The sequence below is a fragment of the Fringilla coelebs genome (assembly GCF_963513975.1).
Source record: "Fringilla coelebs genome assembly, chromosome: 1".
NCBI lineage: Eukaryota > Metazoa > Chordata > Aves > Passeriformes > Fringillidae > Fringilla > Fringilla coelebs.
The window spans coordinates 152,154,754-152,171,527 of NC_140028.1; the positions used below are offsets into that span (position 1 = coordinate 152,154,754).

The following is a 16,774-nucleotide window of genomic DNA, read 5'->3' on the forward strand; positions in this document are numbered from 1 at the left end:
TTTTTGAGGCAGCCTTTGGGATCGACCCCCCTTCCCTGTGGGCAGGGATGGGGATGTGATTGACAGACGGATTTTGGGCTCTTTCCCAAGGGCAGAGCAAAGGGAGCAGATCCCAGGTGCAGAGAAAAGCAAGGCACAATTATCCCCAAGGATATTTCTGGGTTTCAGGTTCTCTGAACCTCGGAGAAAGGAAAAACAGCATTTATCTCATTGGCTGTGCCTGTGTTGGTGCCAAAGCAGAATGCAATGTGTGTTTACCCACAGGGATGGTGCTTTGGTTCCTTGGCCTGTCAGAGCCAGGTGTGTGTCGGGACTGAGGGTGACAGTCACGACATTCTGTGCAGAGTGTGCAGGTTGGAGTGCTTGGCAGATTCAGTTTAGATGTAATGTAATATAGTGTAATATAATATAGAATAACACAGTATAATTAAGTAATGAATCAGCCTTCTGATATCAGTGGAGTCAGATGCATCATTCTCACCCCTTGTCAGAGGTTCCCTGCAAAATTCTCTACTCAGGGATTTGAGATCCCGTGGTTTTGGTACTGGTTGGAGACCTGGGACTGGGACAGAAAATTTCCAATATCCTGATTTAATTAATTAATTTAATTTAATCCCATGGACACAAATCCTGCCCCTGGAAAAAGCTGTCCTGAGCTCCTCAGACCCCCTGCTCCATCCTCTACAGCAAATCCAATCCCAAATAGTCCAAGAAGAGGAATCACCTGCATTTCAAGGCTTTGGAGGCTTCATTCATTAGCAGAGGAGAATTAGATCCAATTAATCTGCACTAATCCAAAGGCAGAATGAATTCCCACTCAGCCTTTTGCAAGGAACAATTTTTAGGATTTAGGACCCCAGAAATTCCCTCTGGGAGTTCCCAAACAAGGCAGGGATTTGCCGGACTGCCCCTGAGATGGTTTAAGGAGTTTGTGGTCCCAGCAAAGACCTTTCCAATTTGGAAAAGTTCTTCCCCCTTTTCAGCGGAGCTGCCATACACAAATTTTGGGATTTCAGATGCCCTGGGACACAGGGAAAGCAGCTGGGCCCAGTACTTTCCTCCTTGGATGATCCAGAATTTGGGATGGGGTGTCTGTTCTGGGACCTCCAGACCTGTGCCCTCCTCATCCAGAGGGAGGATCTCATCCTGTTACCTCTTCACTCACTGCAGATTCCTAAGAAAAATCTGGGAAGGGCGACAATCTTCACCATTATGGTGCTCCAGCTCCTATTCACAGATAGGATTTAAAAGGAAAAATTTCTGAGGAAAAGTAGAGTTGGCTTGGAGCAAAATAAATCCTGGATGTGGTTTCCTATTGTATTTGTGGGGTGCCCAGACAAAGGAGGGAGTGATGGATCTGACTCTGTGCTCTCAGCAGGCTCATTTATTATTTTATGATACTAGATTATATTAAAGAATACTGAACTATACTAAAGAATACAGAAGGGATACAGACAGAAGGCTAAAAAGATAATAATGAAACTTGTGACTCTCTCCAGAGTACTGACACAGCTTGGCCCTGGTTGGCCAAAGAGTGAAAACAACTCCCAGCAGAATGCAATGGAACAATCACCTGTGGGTGAACAATCTCCAAACACATTCCAAAGGAGCAAAAGACAGGAGAAGCAAATGAGATAAGAATTGTTTTCCTTTTTCTCTGAGGCTTCTCAGCTTCCCAGGAGAAAAATCCTGAGCAAAGGGATTTTTCAAAAAATACAAATGTACCAGTTTCTAGCTGACTCATGGTCAAATCCTTGCTGGGTGTGCCATTCCAAAGGGAAAAGGACAGGCCCACAAAGAGGCAGCAGTTTTGGGGAGATCCTCAGGAAAACACATCCCACGGTTATCCAAGGACGGGATTTCTCCAGCCTTTCTTAGGGAGTTGTTTGTGGTGAGAGATAAGATCCACGTTCAGCTCTGCTGGAAAGGATCTTCCTGGAGAGCCAGAATCCCTCTGGGATCATCCTGGAGCAACTCCAAACGAGGGCCAACCCTGCCGACAGCCCAGCGGTGTCAGATGTTTGGGAAAGGAGAAAGTTTCCACTTAAAATTCCTGACCCAACTTGAGCAGGATCTCTCCTGGGAAACTCCTCACCACAGGGGTCATAGGAAAAGAGTCTTTGACCCCATTCCAGAAAGAGGGAACATGTCCTGGCTGGCTGGGTTCCAAAGAAATTCCAAATAGTCCAAATAAAAATCTTAGGGAACAAAAAGGTTAAAACCCTCTAAAATTTTAGGCTTTCTTCGGCTACTGTTTATGTGTAAAAACTCCAAATTCCCTTTTTTTCACCCCCTAAAAGGGTTAAAATTCCGTTTTACGGGAGGATGAGGTCCCTCCTCTCCTCCTGGAGGGCTCGCAGGGATCCTCTGGCCCCTGGCCACCTCCCAGGTGTCTCTGAGCCCTGGCTCCTGATCCATGTGGCTCCCACATGGATCTGTGCCACGGGGAGCCGAGGCTGAGCTGCTCCAGGAGCTTCCAAAGAGCCCCGGCAGGATTCGTGCGTCATCTCCACCTTTGGCTGAGGCACTGAGGGCTGGAGACCCAAAATACGAGACCAAAAAAACCCCAAAACCCTTCCCCCACAAGCATTTGGTTTCCTCCTTTTCTCTTTCTTTCCCCCCTGCCCTCCCCCTTTTTTCCTTAAATTTAGTCTCCAGATGAAAGCCTTTGGGAAAGAACAGGAAACCCGAAAATTTCTCTTCTCCCGACACAAATATTCCCTCCCAGCCCTGGTGGGCAGCTGATGCCACCCCAAAGTTAAACCTGGAAGGGGATGAAGTGAAATTCCCAGCCCTGAGCCATCAGACCTGACTTTTTTTTTTTTTTTTTTTCATCCATGAATTAAAAGCTTGTCTTTCCCTGGTTTGGAAAAGGAGATGGGACATTTTGTGGGGAAAGAAGAGGGAGTTTTGCACAGCCCTGTCATTAGCAAAGGCCATGGCCAACCCTTTCTCTGAGCCTGAGGTGCTGCAGCTCCGAACTGGGTTGTTATTTTAATAAATAAACCTATTTTCCCAGGAAAGGTGTTATTTTTAGTTGGGGATCTGGGTCTATTTGCCTGGGTTGTGCATCCCAGTTTGGTTTCACTGTCCCTAAAGGACCTAGAGCTGATTCCAGGCTCTGGTTTGCCTCGAGGGACCCCAAAATCTGCTCCTGGTTTCCTCTCCAGAGGGTCCAGCACCACTCCCTGATGCCAGGAGCTCCCAGAGGTTGGGAGAAGCCTCAGGTACCTCAGAAATTAAGGGAAACAGAGGCAGCCTGAGCCCTGAACACCCCAGCCCTCTGTAAATCCATAATTTCTCTGGCTATTCCCATCTTCTCCCAGCTCCTGTTCTCAGTCCTTGTAGGTATGGCCCAAAATCCACAAAAAACCCAAACCATTCCTTGTGAACGCATTCCCAGTGCAGTTTTGGCTTGGAAAACTTGTCACTGCCCCAGTGGACACCAGCTGGGGGGGGGTCAGCATGGACCTGGAGACTTTTTAGGATGGAATTATGGACCTGGAGAGCTTCTAGGGTGGAATTATGGACCAGGAGAGTGTCTAGGATGGAATTATGGACTGGGAGAACTTCTAGGATGGAATTATGGACCAGGAGAGTGTCTAGGATGGAATTATGGACCAGGAGAGTGTCTAGGATGGAATTATGGACCGGGAGAGTGTCTAGGGTGGAATTATGGACCAGGAGAGTGTCTAGGATGGAATTATAGACTGGGAGAACTTCTAGGGTGGAATTATGGACTGGGAGAGTGTCTAGGGTGGAATTATGGACCGGGAGAACTTCTAGGATGGAATTATAGACCGGGAGAACTTCTAGGAGGGAATCACAGACCGGACTGTTCTCCTGGAGTGTGAGGGAGTTCAGAGTCATGGATATGAACCATGATAGACTTCAAGGAGCTGCACCTGGGGTGTGGCCCCTTCCTGCAAAGTTTTATGGGCCTGGAGCTCCCAGTCCTACTGAGGAATGTCCACAGAGTGGCTAAAGAGGGTTTGGAACACATGGGAGGGAAGGATCTTGGGAATTACGAGAGGCACAAGGGGTCTGTGGTTTAGATTTGTAAAGGAACACGGAGAAAGAGTGGAGAACATTCCAAAGGGTGGCTGAACTCTAATGCTAATTATCAACCTTGTTTTAATAAATGAGATGAGTAATATTTTTCCCTGTCAGAGGGAGGCTGGAGGGGTTTGGAAGGACTGGATGTGCTGGAATGAGGAAAGAATGGGATGTGCCAGCAGTGGCAGGTCGGGAGTTCCCGATGGGATGTTGGAGGTTGAGTTTCTGCTCCTGGGTTGGGAAGTTGGTGGGTGAATGGGCAGAGTCCAGAACTGGCTGGTGAGGTCAGGAAGGTGTCTCCAGAGCTGTGTCACGGAATTGTCTGGTGAGCCAAGACATGCTGTGACCTGGAACAGCTCCTGGCCCCTGTGTCCATCCCCTCCAATGTCCACCCAGGGGTGCTCTGTCCATGAGACACTGTGTGAAGAGCAGGAAAGGTCCTTGAGGTGACAGACAGAAGGTGCCACTGCCCGTGGCCATGGAACTTCTGGAGTGGGTCCAATGGAGCTGAGCAAGGGCCTGGAGCATCTCGGTGCCCAGGAAAGGCTGAGGGAGCTGGGGCTGCTCAGCCCGGAGAGGAGCCCCAGCTGAGAGGAGCCCTCAGCCCTGGCTCTCCCTGGGTGTCCCTGGCTGTCCCTGTGTGCAGGGAGGGTCAGAGCAGGGCCAGGCTCTGCTCCGGGGACCAGCGATAGCACCAGAGCCACGGGCAGGGACTGATCCCAGGAATTCCCCCGGCACAGGAGGCAGAACTTCTGCCCTGGGCAGTGCCCAGCCCTGAGCAGACACCAGAGAGGCTGTGGGATCTCCCTCACCGGGGATATTCCAGAACTGTCAGGATGTAAAGGATGTAATCCTGTGCCCTGTGCTCTGGGATGGCCCTGCTGGAGCAGCTGATCCACTGGGCTCCCTTCCAGCCTGATTCTGTTGGATCAGTGAGGACCCCACTCCTCACATCCCTCCACTCTGTACAAACAGCGGGATCCACACACAGCTGGATCACACAGCCAGGTCACACAGCTGGGTCACACCCCTTCTTCCTTCAGCCACACCCTCTATAGACCAAGACCTCCCCAAAACCAGCCCCTCATCCCCCCCGCCCTCACAGCCAGGTTTGCAATTGATCTGCAAACCCCCAAACTTAATTCCTGCCCCTCCAAGCCCCCATTCCTCCCTTTTCCTCTTCCAAAATTATTTCTCCCCCATTCCTATCCCAGAATGATTCACCCCCTCTTCCTATACCAGAACAATTCCTTCCCCTTCCTATCCCTAAATGATTTTTCCCCCTTCCTATCCCAAAACACTTCTTCCCGCTTCCTATGCCAAAATTATTTCTTCCTATAGCAGAACAATTCCTCCCCACTTCCAATCCCAAAACAATTCTCCTCTTTCCTCTCCCCAAATAATTTTTCTCCCTTCCTCTCCCAAAACAATTCCTTCCCCTTCCAATCCCAAAATTATTTCTCCCCGTTCCTATCCCAAAACAATTCTCCCCTTTCCTATCCCCAAATGATTTTTCATCCCTTCCTCTTCCAAAACAATTCCTCCCCTCCTCCTATCCCAAAACAATTCTTCCCACTTCCTATACCAAAATGATTTTCCCCCCTTCCTCTCTCAAAACAATTCCTCCCCTCTTTCTATCCCAAAACAATTCCTTTCCCTTCCTAACCCCAAACGACTTTTCCCCCTTCCTATCCCCAAATATTTTCCCCCGTTCCTATCCCAAAACAATTCCTCCCCCTTCCAGTCCCAAAATTATTTCCCTCCCTTCCTATCCCAAAACGCTGCCTCATTTTTTTCCGGTCGCTCCTCCCTGCCTGCTTCCAGTGCCCCAAATGTCCTTCCCGTAATGGAGTGACCACAATCACACAGCCTATTCCAGCTGTGGTCTCCCGGGGGCCGGAATGAGCCGGGCTGATTGATATTCCGTGCCCCTGGATAAACACCTCGAGCCCGTGTTTGCGTTTGTGCAGCTGCCAAGGAGCCCCACAGATGGCTTGAATGCCTTCTCCACGTGCAAAGTGTCCCGTTCCCGCTGGAACGGGGAAAGGGAAGGGAAAAGGGGGATGGGATAGGAGCAGGAAGGAGGGAATAACTCTCCGTGCACCCTGAGCAGGGGTGGCCCAAATCTGCTCCTACTTTTCTCTCTTCTACCGAAGCAACCTCTGGGATTCTGGGATTCTGATTGGCTCAGGTGGGGGAGCGAAGTCAAGGAGTGAAATGAGGGATTCCTTTGGGACAGCCCCTTCCCAAAGTGTTCTGGGATGGGCCTTCCTGCCTTCCAGAGGGAAATCCTGCTGCAATGGCATCCAAGAGTGTTTCTGCTTGTTCCTGTCTTGGAATGACTTCAACTTCCATGCCCTGAGATTCCAACCTTCAATGGGAAAGGACTGATCCAAGAGATGGACAAGAACCAGTGGGATCTTGGAGGGATCCCATGCTTCCCTTCAGGTCTCATTTCTTCAGGAATGTCATCCAAGTGAGTTTTCATTTGTTCCCATTTTGGGATGGCTTCAGCTTTCATGCCCTGAGATTCCAACCTTCAATGGGAAAGGATTGATCCAAGAGATATCCTGGTGGACAAGAGCCAGTGGGATCTTGGTGGGATCCCATGCTTCCCTTCAGGTCTCATTTCTTCAGGAATGTCGTCCAAGAGAGTTTTTGTTTGTTCCCATTTTGGAATGACTGCAACTTCCGTGTGCTTCAAGGGGGAAGGAGAGATCCAAGAGATGTCCCGGTGGACAAGAGCAGGTGGGATCCTGGAGGGATCCCATGTTTCCCTTCAGGATTCATTTCTCCAGCACTGAAGTGGTCGGTGATGTCCTCAGATCATGAGGAATTCCAGGGCCATTCCCACCTTCCGTGTCCATATCCATGAGGGACACAGCTCTGGATTCGGAAGAGGAGGCAAATCCCTGACGGATGATCAGGATCATCCCTTCAGCATTTCCTGGATGATGGACACACACCCAAAACACTCTGGGATGTGGGATATATGTGAGATTTCCTTGTTTTCTTAACAGTTTATGAATTCCTTTGGACTTCCATCATCCGTGAATCCTACTATTTCTTCCAAGGAAAGAAATGTTTCACTTTTCCAGCTCCACGTCCTGAACTACCTGGATCCATCCAAACAGCACAGTGGAACCCCAAACTCATTTTCACCAAAATTCCAAGAGATTTTAAATGAGCTTTTCCAACTGGATCCTTTGGAATTCTCTGTGCTTTGGAATATTGTTACCAGTGTCTCAGGAGAGACTGATTTATCATTACCAGGCCAAACTTCCCCAGCTTTCTGCTTTCTTCTTGGAATTCAGCCTGGATCTCCTTGGAGAAATGACCGGGAGAAAAGGAAAACAAAGGGAGAAGCCAAGATGTTGATACTGTGAATGTTTTATAAATTCAGGGGAAAAATGTTTGGAGGAGCTCTTTGGGCAAACAAACAGAAAGGAATGGCTTGTTTGGATTCCAGCACAATGGGAAATATGGGATTTTCCCTTCCTATTTTATCAGAGGTTCATGGAATGATTTGGGTTTGGGAGGGGCCCTAAAGATTATCCCGTTCCACCCCCTGCCTTGGTCAGGGACAGCTCCCACTATCCCAGGATGATCCAAGCCCTGTCCAGCCTGGCCTTGGACACTTCCAGGGATCCAGGGGCATCCATAAATTCTCTGGAAAGGCTGTTCCAGTGTTCCATCATTATATGAAAATTATTTAAAATTACAATTTTTTATAATAAAAAAATTTAAAATTATTTAAATTATACATTTCGATCATTGTCATTATAAATATTTCTTCCTTGTAATTAGTGGGAATGAACCCTCCAGTGGTTTTAACCCATCCCCCCTTGTGCTCCCAGGAGGTCTCCTTAGATGGGAGGACTGGAGGGATTTGGGATAGGAGAGGAGGACGGTGAGGCTCCTCTCCAGGACACAGAGGGGACAAACAGCTTTTGGCTTTGTTGAACCCCAGGAATTGTGCATCCAACAATCCGAAAGTGCAGCCACTCCTCATATTTCCATTTGAAAAAGGTTTTCCAAGAGTTTCAGTCAATGCAGGCACTCCTCAAATCATTCCAGGAGCTCCAGAGGCACCTGGCTTGACATGTGGATGTTCCTCACCAGGCTCCCCTACCTGCAATCCCTCTTTCCAACCCAAATCCTCTCTCCTTCCCCCATGGCTCCCAGGACCACTTTTGGAGGACTGTTTTTCTCTCAGAGTTGTTTCTCCACTGTGTTTCTTGTAATGTTTACTCAAATTGATTTATTTTGTCGTAAGAACTGATTTTATTTTAGGCAAGAGCACTTTGAGGGCTCCATTAAATCTTTATTTACTTTCTTGTCTGCAGAAAAAACGTCAAGGACATCAACATTTTGTCCTGAGCCAAATTTTGTGGGGCCCTGTGTTGTTTTTTGGTTTTTTCCTTTGTCTTTTGTACCTTCCAGAGAACTGAGAAATAAATAAACTCTTTTTTCCCCAGTGTAAATTATCCTGCAAATAATGAGCCGGAGGAAAGGATTTTCCGAGTTTTCATGAATAGGAAATGTATTTTTCTTCTCCTAAGAAGCAGAGAAAATGCAATAAATGATTTCCCTCTCTTTTTTATCACGTGGATGTTGAGGAATTTTTGCTCCAAACTCCCAGCTGTTGCTTTAGAAGAAAGGCTGCGATTTGTCTGGTCCTTTTCATCCACACTAAATTAGAGATAAAAAATCAGCTGATAAACAAGGAGATTTTCAGTGGTTTTCACGTGCTAAAAACCACCAAACTGAATTAATCCGTGTCGGCTCTGAGCCTGGACCAGCCAAAGGGCTTCGAAGCAATCCTGGTTTTCCTTTAATCTTGGGCAATCACGTTGGTGAGGAAGGATGAATTCCTGGGTGGTGGGAAGCTTTGATATCCATGGAACGCGCTGAGATCTTGGCCCTGTTTGTATTTCCACAAGTTTGGAATTTTTTTGCGAGTTCCACAAGGAGTTTTTGGCGGATAAGAGCAGGTCGTCGTCACCATCATATTTTCTAAAAAATCCCTTTGCCCAGGACTTTGCTCCTGGGAAGCTGAGGAGCCTCAGAGAAAAATGAAAACAATAATTACCTGATTTGCTTCTCCCGTGTTTTTCTGCTTTGGAATGTGTTTGGAGATTAGGTGATTGTTTCATTGGTTTCATGGGAATTGTTTTTACTGAATGACCAATCGCCATCAGGCTGTGTCTGGAAGGAGTCACGAGTTTTCATTACTATCTCTTGGCCTTCTGTCTGGATCCTTTCTGTATTCTTTAGTGTAGTTTAGTATAGCATTCTTTGATATAATATAGATCATAAAATAATAAATTAGCTTTCTGAGAACGTGGAGTGAAATCCATCATTCCTCCCTTCGATGAGGGTCTCAGAAAATGCCACAGGAGGTTCCTGTTCCTTTCACTTCCCGGGTAACTCCTGTCTCCAGCGCTCGATAACCTCGTGGCTGAGGGCAGACACAGCTCTGGGAGCAGATTTGGGGCAGATCTGCCACTTTGAGCGTTTCATTCTCAGTGTGGCAGCTGGAATTCCATGGGTGGGTGCAGTTATCCAGCTCAAAGCAGAGGAGTTCCCTGAGGACACGGAGCTGGGAGCGAGCGATGCTTTGGGGGGGTTGTGGAGCCCTTCAGAGGGACCTGGACTGGTTGGGGAGATGGGCAGGGAGGAAACTTCTGGAATTCAGCAAGGGCAAGAGCAGGTCCTGGACCTGGGAAGATCATCCCATTCCCCCCCTGCCATGGCAGGGACACCTCCCACTGTCCCAGGCTGCTCCAAACTGCCCTTGGACACTTCCAGGGATCCAGGGACAGCCACAGCTTCTCTGGGAATTCCATCCCAGCTCCTCCCCACCCTCCCTGCCAGGAATTCCTTCCCAACATCCCATCTAAATCTACTTCTTTCAGTTTACAGCCATTCCCTGTGTCCTGTCCCTCCATCCCTTGTCCCCAGTCCCTCTCCAGCTCTCCTGGAGCCCCTTCAGGTCCTGCCAGGGGCTCTGAGCTTTCCCTGGATCCTTCTCCTCTCCAGGGGAACATTCCCAGCTCTCCCAGCTGGCTCCAGAGCAGAGGGGCTCCAGAAACTTCTCTGGAGTTTCCTCCTCTGGATCTCTCCAGCAGTTCCACGTCATTCTGATCCTGACAATCCCAGAGCTGGACACAGTTCCTCCTTGTGGAGCAAAACTTGGGATATTTCACGCATTCTAGAACCACAAACTAAGGAGGAACTGGCAGTATTCCTAGGAAGGGTTTCCCAACAGAATTCCAGTGCTGGCTCTTCACGGAGAGCCCCCCAGGCAGGGGGGTGGCAGTGTCACCTCTGCAGGTGCAGTGACTCCTCTCTGTCCCCGTTCTCTCCCACAGATGGCTTCTGCCTTCCGGAGTGGGACGGCATCGTGTGCTGGCCCGAGGGCGTGCCCGGCAAGGTGGTGGCCATGCCCTGCCCCGAGTACATCTACGACTTCAACCACAAAGGTGGGTGTGGAGCCCAGCACAGGGAATTCCCAACAGCCAGGAGATTCCAAATCCCCCTCCTCGTCCCGTTCTTCTCATGTGGTGCCTCCCTTCCTTGCAGGGGTAAAGGCATGGAAAAGGATGGATGGATGGATGGATGGATGGATGGATGGATGGATGGATGGATGGATGGATGGATGGATGGATGGATGGATGGATGTTGGATTGGGGGAAGGAAGGAAGGAAGGAAGGAAGGAAGGAAGGAAGGAAGGAAGGAAGGAAGGAAGGAAGGAAGGAAGGAAGGAAGGAAGGAAGGAAGGAAGGAAGGAAGGAAGGAAGGAAGGAAGGAAGGAAGGAAGGAAGGAAGGAAGGAAGGAAGGAAGGAAGGAAGGAAGGAAGGAAGGAAGGAAGGAAGGAAGGAAGGAAGGAAGGAAGGAAGGAAGGAAGGAAGGAAGGAAGGAAGGAAGGAAGGAAGGAAGGAAGGAAGGAAGGAAGGAAGGAAGGAAGGAAGGAAGGAAGGAAGGAAGGAAGGAAGGAAGGAAGGAAGGAAGGAAGGAAGGAAGGAAGGAAGGAAGGAAGGAAGGAAGGAAGGAAGGAAGGAAGGAAGGAAGGAAGGAAGGAAGGAAGGAAGGAAGGAAGGAAGGAAGGAAGGAAGGAAGGAAGGAAGGAAGGAAGGAAGGAAGGAAGGAAGGAAGGAAGGAAGGAAGGAAGGAAGGAAGGAAGGAAGGAAGGAAGGAAGGAAGGAAGGAAGGAAGGAAGGAAGGAAGGAAGGAAGGAAGGAAGGAAGGAAGGAAGGAAGGAAGGAAGGAAGGAAGGAAGGAAGGAAGGAAGGAAGGAAGGAAGGAGCCATTGTTCATTGGTAAACATTGTTAAACATAAATTATTGGAAGAAAATCTCAGTTAGAACTGAAATAATGACAAATTTGCTGCCTGCCCCTCACAGCCTGTGACATTCTCAGCACCAGTTACCTGCTCACAGCTCCCAGTTGTAAATCCTGGAGATTTACAAGCCTGGATTTGTTGAACCCCACAAACTCTGTGCAGCAATAGAACCCCAAAATATTCTTCCAGCTTTTATTCTCCACCTCGGGCTTTGTTAATACCAGCAGAGCTTGGGAGATTCACAAAGGACATCCCTGACAGCCAGGAAGTTCAAAATTCCCTGGATCATCCCTTTTTTTCTCACACAGTTTTCTCTCCCTTCCAAGCAGGAGTAAAGCCAGGGTAAAGGGAGGAAAGAAGAGGCTGTTGTTTATTGATAATGGAAGAAAAGCTCAGTTTGAACTGAAATAATGACACATTTCCCACACAGATTGAAACTTTCTCAGCACCAATTACCTGCTCACAGCTCCCAGTTGTAAATCCTGGCAATTTTCAAACGTGGATTTCTTTGCCCCCACAAATTCTGTGTCGAAATAGAACCCCAAAATACTCTTCCAACTTTTAATCTCTACCTCAGGCTTTGTTAATCCTGTGTCCAGAGCCCTGGTGGGTGTCTGGGAGCAGAATGTGGGAATTCCTCCTTATCTCCCTTTCCCTCAGGCTCCACATTTCTTGGCTCTCTGGCGGTGCCAGGAAGTCTGAGGGTGTTTTTAGAAGTGATCAAAGCACACTTGGCCCCTCAGTGAATGTTCCAAGCACCCAAGGAGGGAAAAAGGAGGGAATTCAGACTCTCTGCTCGCAGCAGAGCACTGCTGGGGCTTTCAGAAAGCGAGGAAGGATATTCCCAGTCATCCTGGTTTCCCACAGTCTGTCCTGGCTATCCCATAATAGACTGAGAGCTGGGATTCACCCCTGGCTGGTGACCTCTAACTTTTCCTCTCAGAGGCCAGGAGGAACAAGGAGAATCATGGAATTATTTAGGATGGAAAAGCCCTCCAAGATCAGTCCATCAATCACCCAGCACTGCCAAGGCCACCCCTGACTGTGTCCCCAAGTGTCACATCCACGTGGATCTTGCATCCCTCCAGGGATGGGGATTCCACCATGCCCTGGGCAGCTGGGCCAGGGTCAGACAGCCCTTTCCAGGAAGGAATATTCCCAATATCCAACCTAGACCTGCCTTCGTGCAATCCTTCCCTTTTTTTCTCAATATTCCATCATGGTTTGGATTTCTTACTTTGCTGGATAAGTCAGGGAGTGTGGGAGCCCAATGGAGACCCTGAAGTGATGGAATCAGAGAATCCCGGAATGGTTTGGGATGGAAGGGACCATAAAGATCATCCCATTCCACCCCACCATGGTCAGGGACATCTTCCACTGTGCCAGGCTGCTCCAAACCAAATCCAGCCTGGCCTTGGGCACTGCCAGGGATCCAGGGGCAGCCACAGCTGCTCTGGGAATTCCAGCCCAGCCCCTCCCAGCCAGGAATTCCCAATTCCCAATCTCCCACCCATCCCTGCCCTCTGGCAGTGGGAGCCATTCCCTGTGTCCTGTCCCTCCATCCCTTGTTAAAATCCCTTTCCATCTTTCCTAAGGCTCCCTACTCTCCCTTTGTACTCCTGGGATCTGTGGGATTAATCCCGTTTTTCTGTGAGGGGATTTTAACACACACCTGATGCCACAATTCCCACATGGACACCTGAACATGGATATTCTCCTCTGCCAGCCAAACCCAAGGATGAAACCTCACATTCCCTTCCTCCTGCATCCCCACAAGGAGGGCAGGGGTGACAAAATACCCCTTGACATGACCTGAACTTGCAAACAAAGAACAAAATAGTACAAATCACCTATTTTTATTTTTTTTCCATAGGGAGAGATGCAAGGAATTCTGAGGGCAATTCTGGGCTTTGTGGTTTTCCAAGTTTTCTCTCCTCGATTTGCAGACCCAACATCTGAACTTCACTACGGGCAACTTAAAGGCCCTGTGGTGTCTCTCAGCTAAAAAAAATTATAAATTGACAGGGAGATGGAAGTCAGCTTTTTGATAAAGTGACAGGGAGATGGAAGTCAGCTTTTTGATAAAGTGACAGGGAGATGGACGTCAGCTTTTTGATAAAGTGACAGGGAGATGGACGTCAGCTTTTGCAGCTGAGCTTCCAAGCAGGCAGGAGGCCCCAGCATGGGTGGGCTTGAGAAAACCACGTTCACTCTCCTGTGAAAATGTAAAAAGGTTAATAAAGGACAATGGGAGACAAGGAGCGCAGAGCAAAGGTTGTTACAGCCACTCAGCCAGGAGCACCCAGTAATCTTCGGGGATAGCCCTTAATTACCTTTTAATTACATCAGCCCTTTGCATATTCACAGACCTTCTGCACGGTAAACTTTCCCAAACTAGTTTACATGCTCCAAGAACTGTTCAGCCTGGCTCCTTCTTGGGTTCCCCTTTTCAGAGCATGCAGATTCCTTGGCTGGGGTTTTACTCCTTTTTCACCATCCCCTCCAGTTTTTGGGTTAGGCCCTCGCTGCCTTCAGAGGGCGGGTGCTGATGGTTGGCAGATGTGTCCAGGTGTGCCCATCCTGTGTGCATCGGGTGTTATCCCATCCCAGCAGGCACTTTAACACAAGCACACTTATCTTAACATTTCAAACATTTTAACATTTTAGCAGGCATTTTAACACAGGCTTACTTATCAGCCATTTCACTGAGCTCAATGAACAGCAGAAATAAAAACTATATCTTTATAACAAAGTTCCTTTAACACCACACATATAAAATCCATTTCAATATTTGCAAAAAGCCAATATTATAATATGTATCTATAACAGGATCCATCTGGGGATGAATTTCCTGCCATTTTTCTGCTCATTCCAAATCTCCTCTTTCTTGGTAGGGATGAATTTGGGGTGAATTTCCTGCCATTTTCCTGCTGACTCCATGTCTCCTCTCTCTTGGCAGGGATGAATTTGAGATGAATTTCCTGCCGTTTTTCTGCTCATTCCTCTCTCTCTGGGCAGGGATGAATTTCCTACCATTTTCCTGCTGATTCCATGTCTCCTCTCTCTGTCAGCAGGAATGAATTTGGGATGAATTTGGGATGAATTTCCTGCCATTTTCCCACTCATTTCATGTCCCCTCTCTCTTGGCTGGGATGAATTTGGGATGAATTTGGGGTGACTTTCCTGCCGTTTTCCTACTGATTCTGGGTCTCTTCTCTCTGTCAGCGGGGATGAATTTGGGATGAATTTGGGATGAATTTCCTGCCATTTTCCCCCTCATTCCATGTCTCCTCTCTCTTGGCTGGGATGAATTTGGGATGAATTTGAGATTAATTTCCTGCCATTTTCCCACTCATTCTGTGTCTCCTGTCTCTCTGGGCAGGGATGAATTTGGGATGAATTTCCTACTATTTTCCCACTCATTCCATGTCCCCTCTCTCTTGGCTGGGATGAATTTGGGGTGACTTTCCTGCCGTTTTCCTGCTGATTCCATGTCTCCTCTCTCTCTGGGCAGGGATGAATTGGAGATGAATTTCCTGTCGTTTTCCTGCTGATTCCGGGTCTCCCCTCTCTGTCAGCAGGGATGAATTTGGGATGAATTTGGGATGAATTTGGGATGAATTTGGGATGAATTTGGGATGAATTTGAGATTAATTTCCTGCCATTTTCCCCCTCATTCCATGTCCCCTCTCTCTTGGCTGGGATGAATTTGGGGTGACTTTCCTGTCATTTTCCTGCTGATTCCGGGTCTCCCCTCTCTGTCAGCAGGGATGAATTTGGGATAAATTTGGGGTGAATTTCCTGCCATTTTCCTGCTCGTTCCATGTCTCCCCTCTCTCTGGGCAGGGATGAATTGGAGATGAATTTCCTGTAATTTCCTGCTGATTCTGGGTCTCTTCTCTCTGTCAGCGGGGATCAATTTGGGATGAATTTGGGATGAATTTCCTGCCATTTTCCCACTCATTCCAGGTCCCCTCTCTCTTGGCTGGGATGAATTTGGGATGAATTTCCTGCCATTTTCCCACTCATTCCATGTCTCCTCTCTCTCTGAACAGGGATGAATTTGGGATGAATTTGGGATGAATTTCCTGCCATTTTCCCACTCATTCCGTGTCTCCTCTCTCTCTGGACAGGGATGAATTTGGGATGAACTTGGGATGAATTTGGGATGAATTTGAGATGAATTTCCTGCCATTTTCCCACTCATTACATGTCCCCTCTCTCTTGGCTGGGATGAATTTGGGATGAATTTGAGATGAATTTCCTGCCATTCTCCCACTCATTCCATGTCTCCTCTCTCTCTGAACAGGGATGAATTTGGGATGAACTTGGGATGAATTTGGGTTGAATTTGGGATGAATTTCCTGCCATTTTCCCACTCATTCCAAATCTCCTCTCTCTCTTGGCTGGGATGAATTTGGGGTGACTTTCCTGCCGTTTTCCTGCTGATTCCATGTCTCCTCTCTCTCTGGGCAGGGATGAATTGGAGATGAATTTCCTGTCGTTTTCCTGCTGATTCCGGGTCTCCTCTCTCTGTCAGCAGGGATGAATTTGGGATGAATTTGGGTTGAATTTGGGATGAACATGGGATGAATCTGGGATGAATTTCCTGCCATTTTCCCACTCATTCCGTATCTCCTCTCTCTCTGGGCAGGGATGGATTTGGGATGAATTTGGGATGAATTTCCTGCCATTTTCCCACTCATTCTGTGTCTCCTCTCTCTCTGGACAGGGATGGATTTGGGATGAATTTGGGATGAATTTCCTGCCATTCTCCCCCTCATTCCGTGTCTCCTCTCTCTCGGCAGGCCACGCTTACCGCCGGTGTGACCTGAACGGGAGCTGGGAGCTGGTCCCGGGCAACAACCGCACCTGGGCCAACTACAGCGAGTGCGCCAAGTTCCTCACCAACGAGACGAGGGAAAGGGTAGGCATTCCCATTCCTGCACACAGCAGGAATTCCTGGCCTCACGCCGGGCTAACCCGCGGACCTCCATCCGTTTAAAACCCCGGATGAGCTCCAGCTCATCTTCCTCCTCTTGGAAACCGTCCTGAGCTTGCCAAAGCCACATCGTGCTTTGATGGGCAATGATTCGATTGGAAAATTGTCCTCAAAGGCAGAAAAGTTTCCTGTAGCTGCCATGATCCCATTCCTGAAGGGATCTTGGGGGAAATTGGAGCTGTCTCGGGGACGCTCAGAAGTGGTTGGAGGTTGTTCCATGGCATTGAGACTCCCTCTGCCACAGCAGGAAATCCTTTTGCTGCCAGGTTGTTATCAAAAATTCCAATGTTTATGTGGCTGTCTCTGGGAGGGGATGTCCAAACACATGTGGAATCAAACCCAGAGCAACTGGTTGGGAGAGCTGGGAATG

General features: G+C 48.4%; 1 protein-coding gene across 1 annotated transcript in view; it reads left to right on the top strand.

Annotated features, from left to right (window-relative positions):
• PTH1R (parathyroid hormone 1 receptor) overlaps nucleotides 1-16,774 on the top strand; it is a 94,590-nt gene that overhangs the window by 42,877 nt on the left and 34,939 nt on the right. Inside the window, exons 3-4 of the mRNA XM_084207968.1 lie at nucleotides 10,431-10,541; nucleotides 16,211-16,329. Of these exons, the coding sequence (XP_084064094.1) occupies nucleotides 10,431-10,541; nucleotides 16,211-16,329 (230 nt within the window). The remainder of the gene's footprint in view (nucleotides 1-10,430; nucleotides 10,542-16,210; nucleotides 16,330-16,774) is intronic.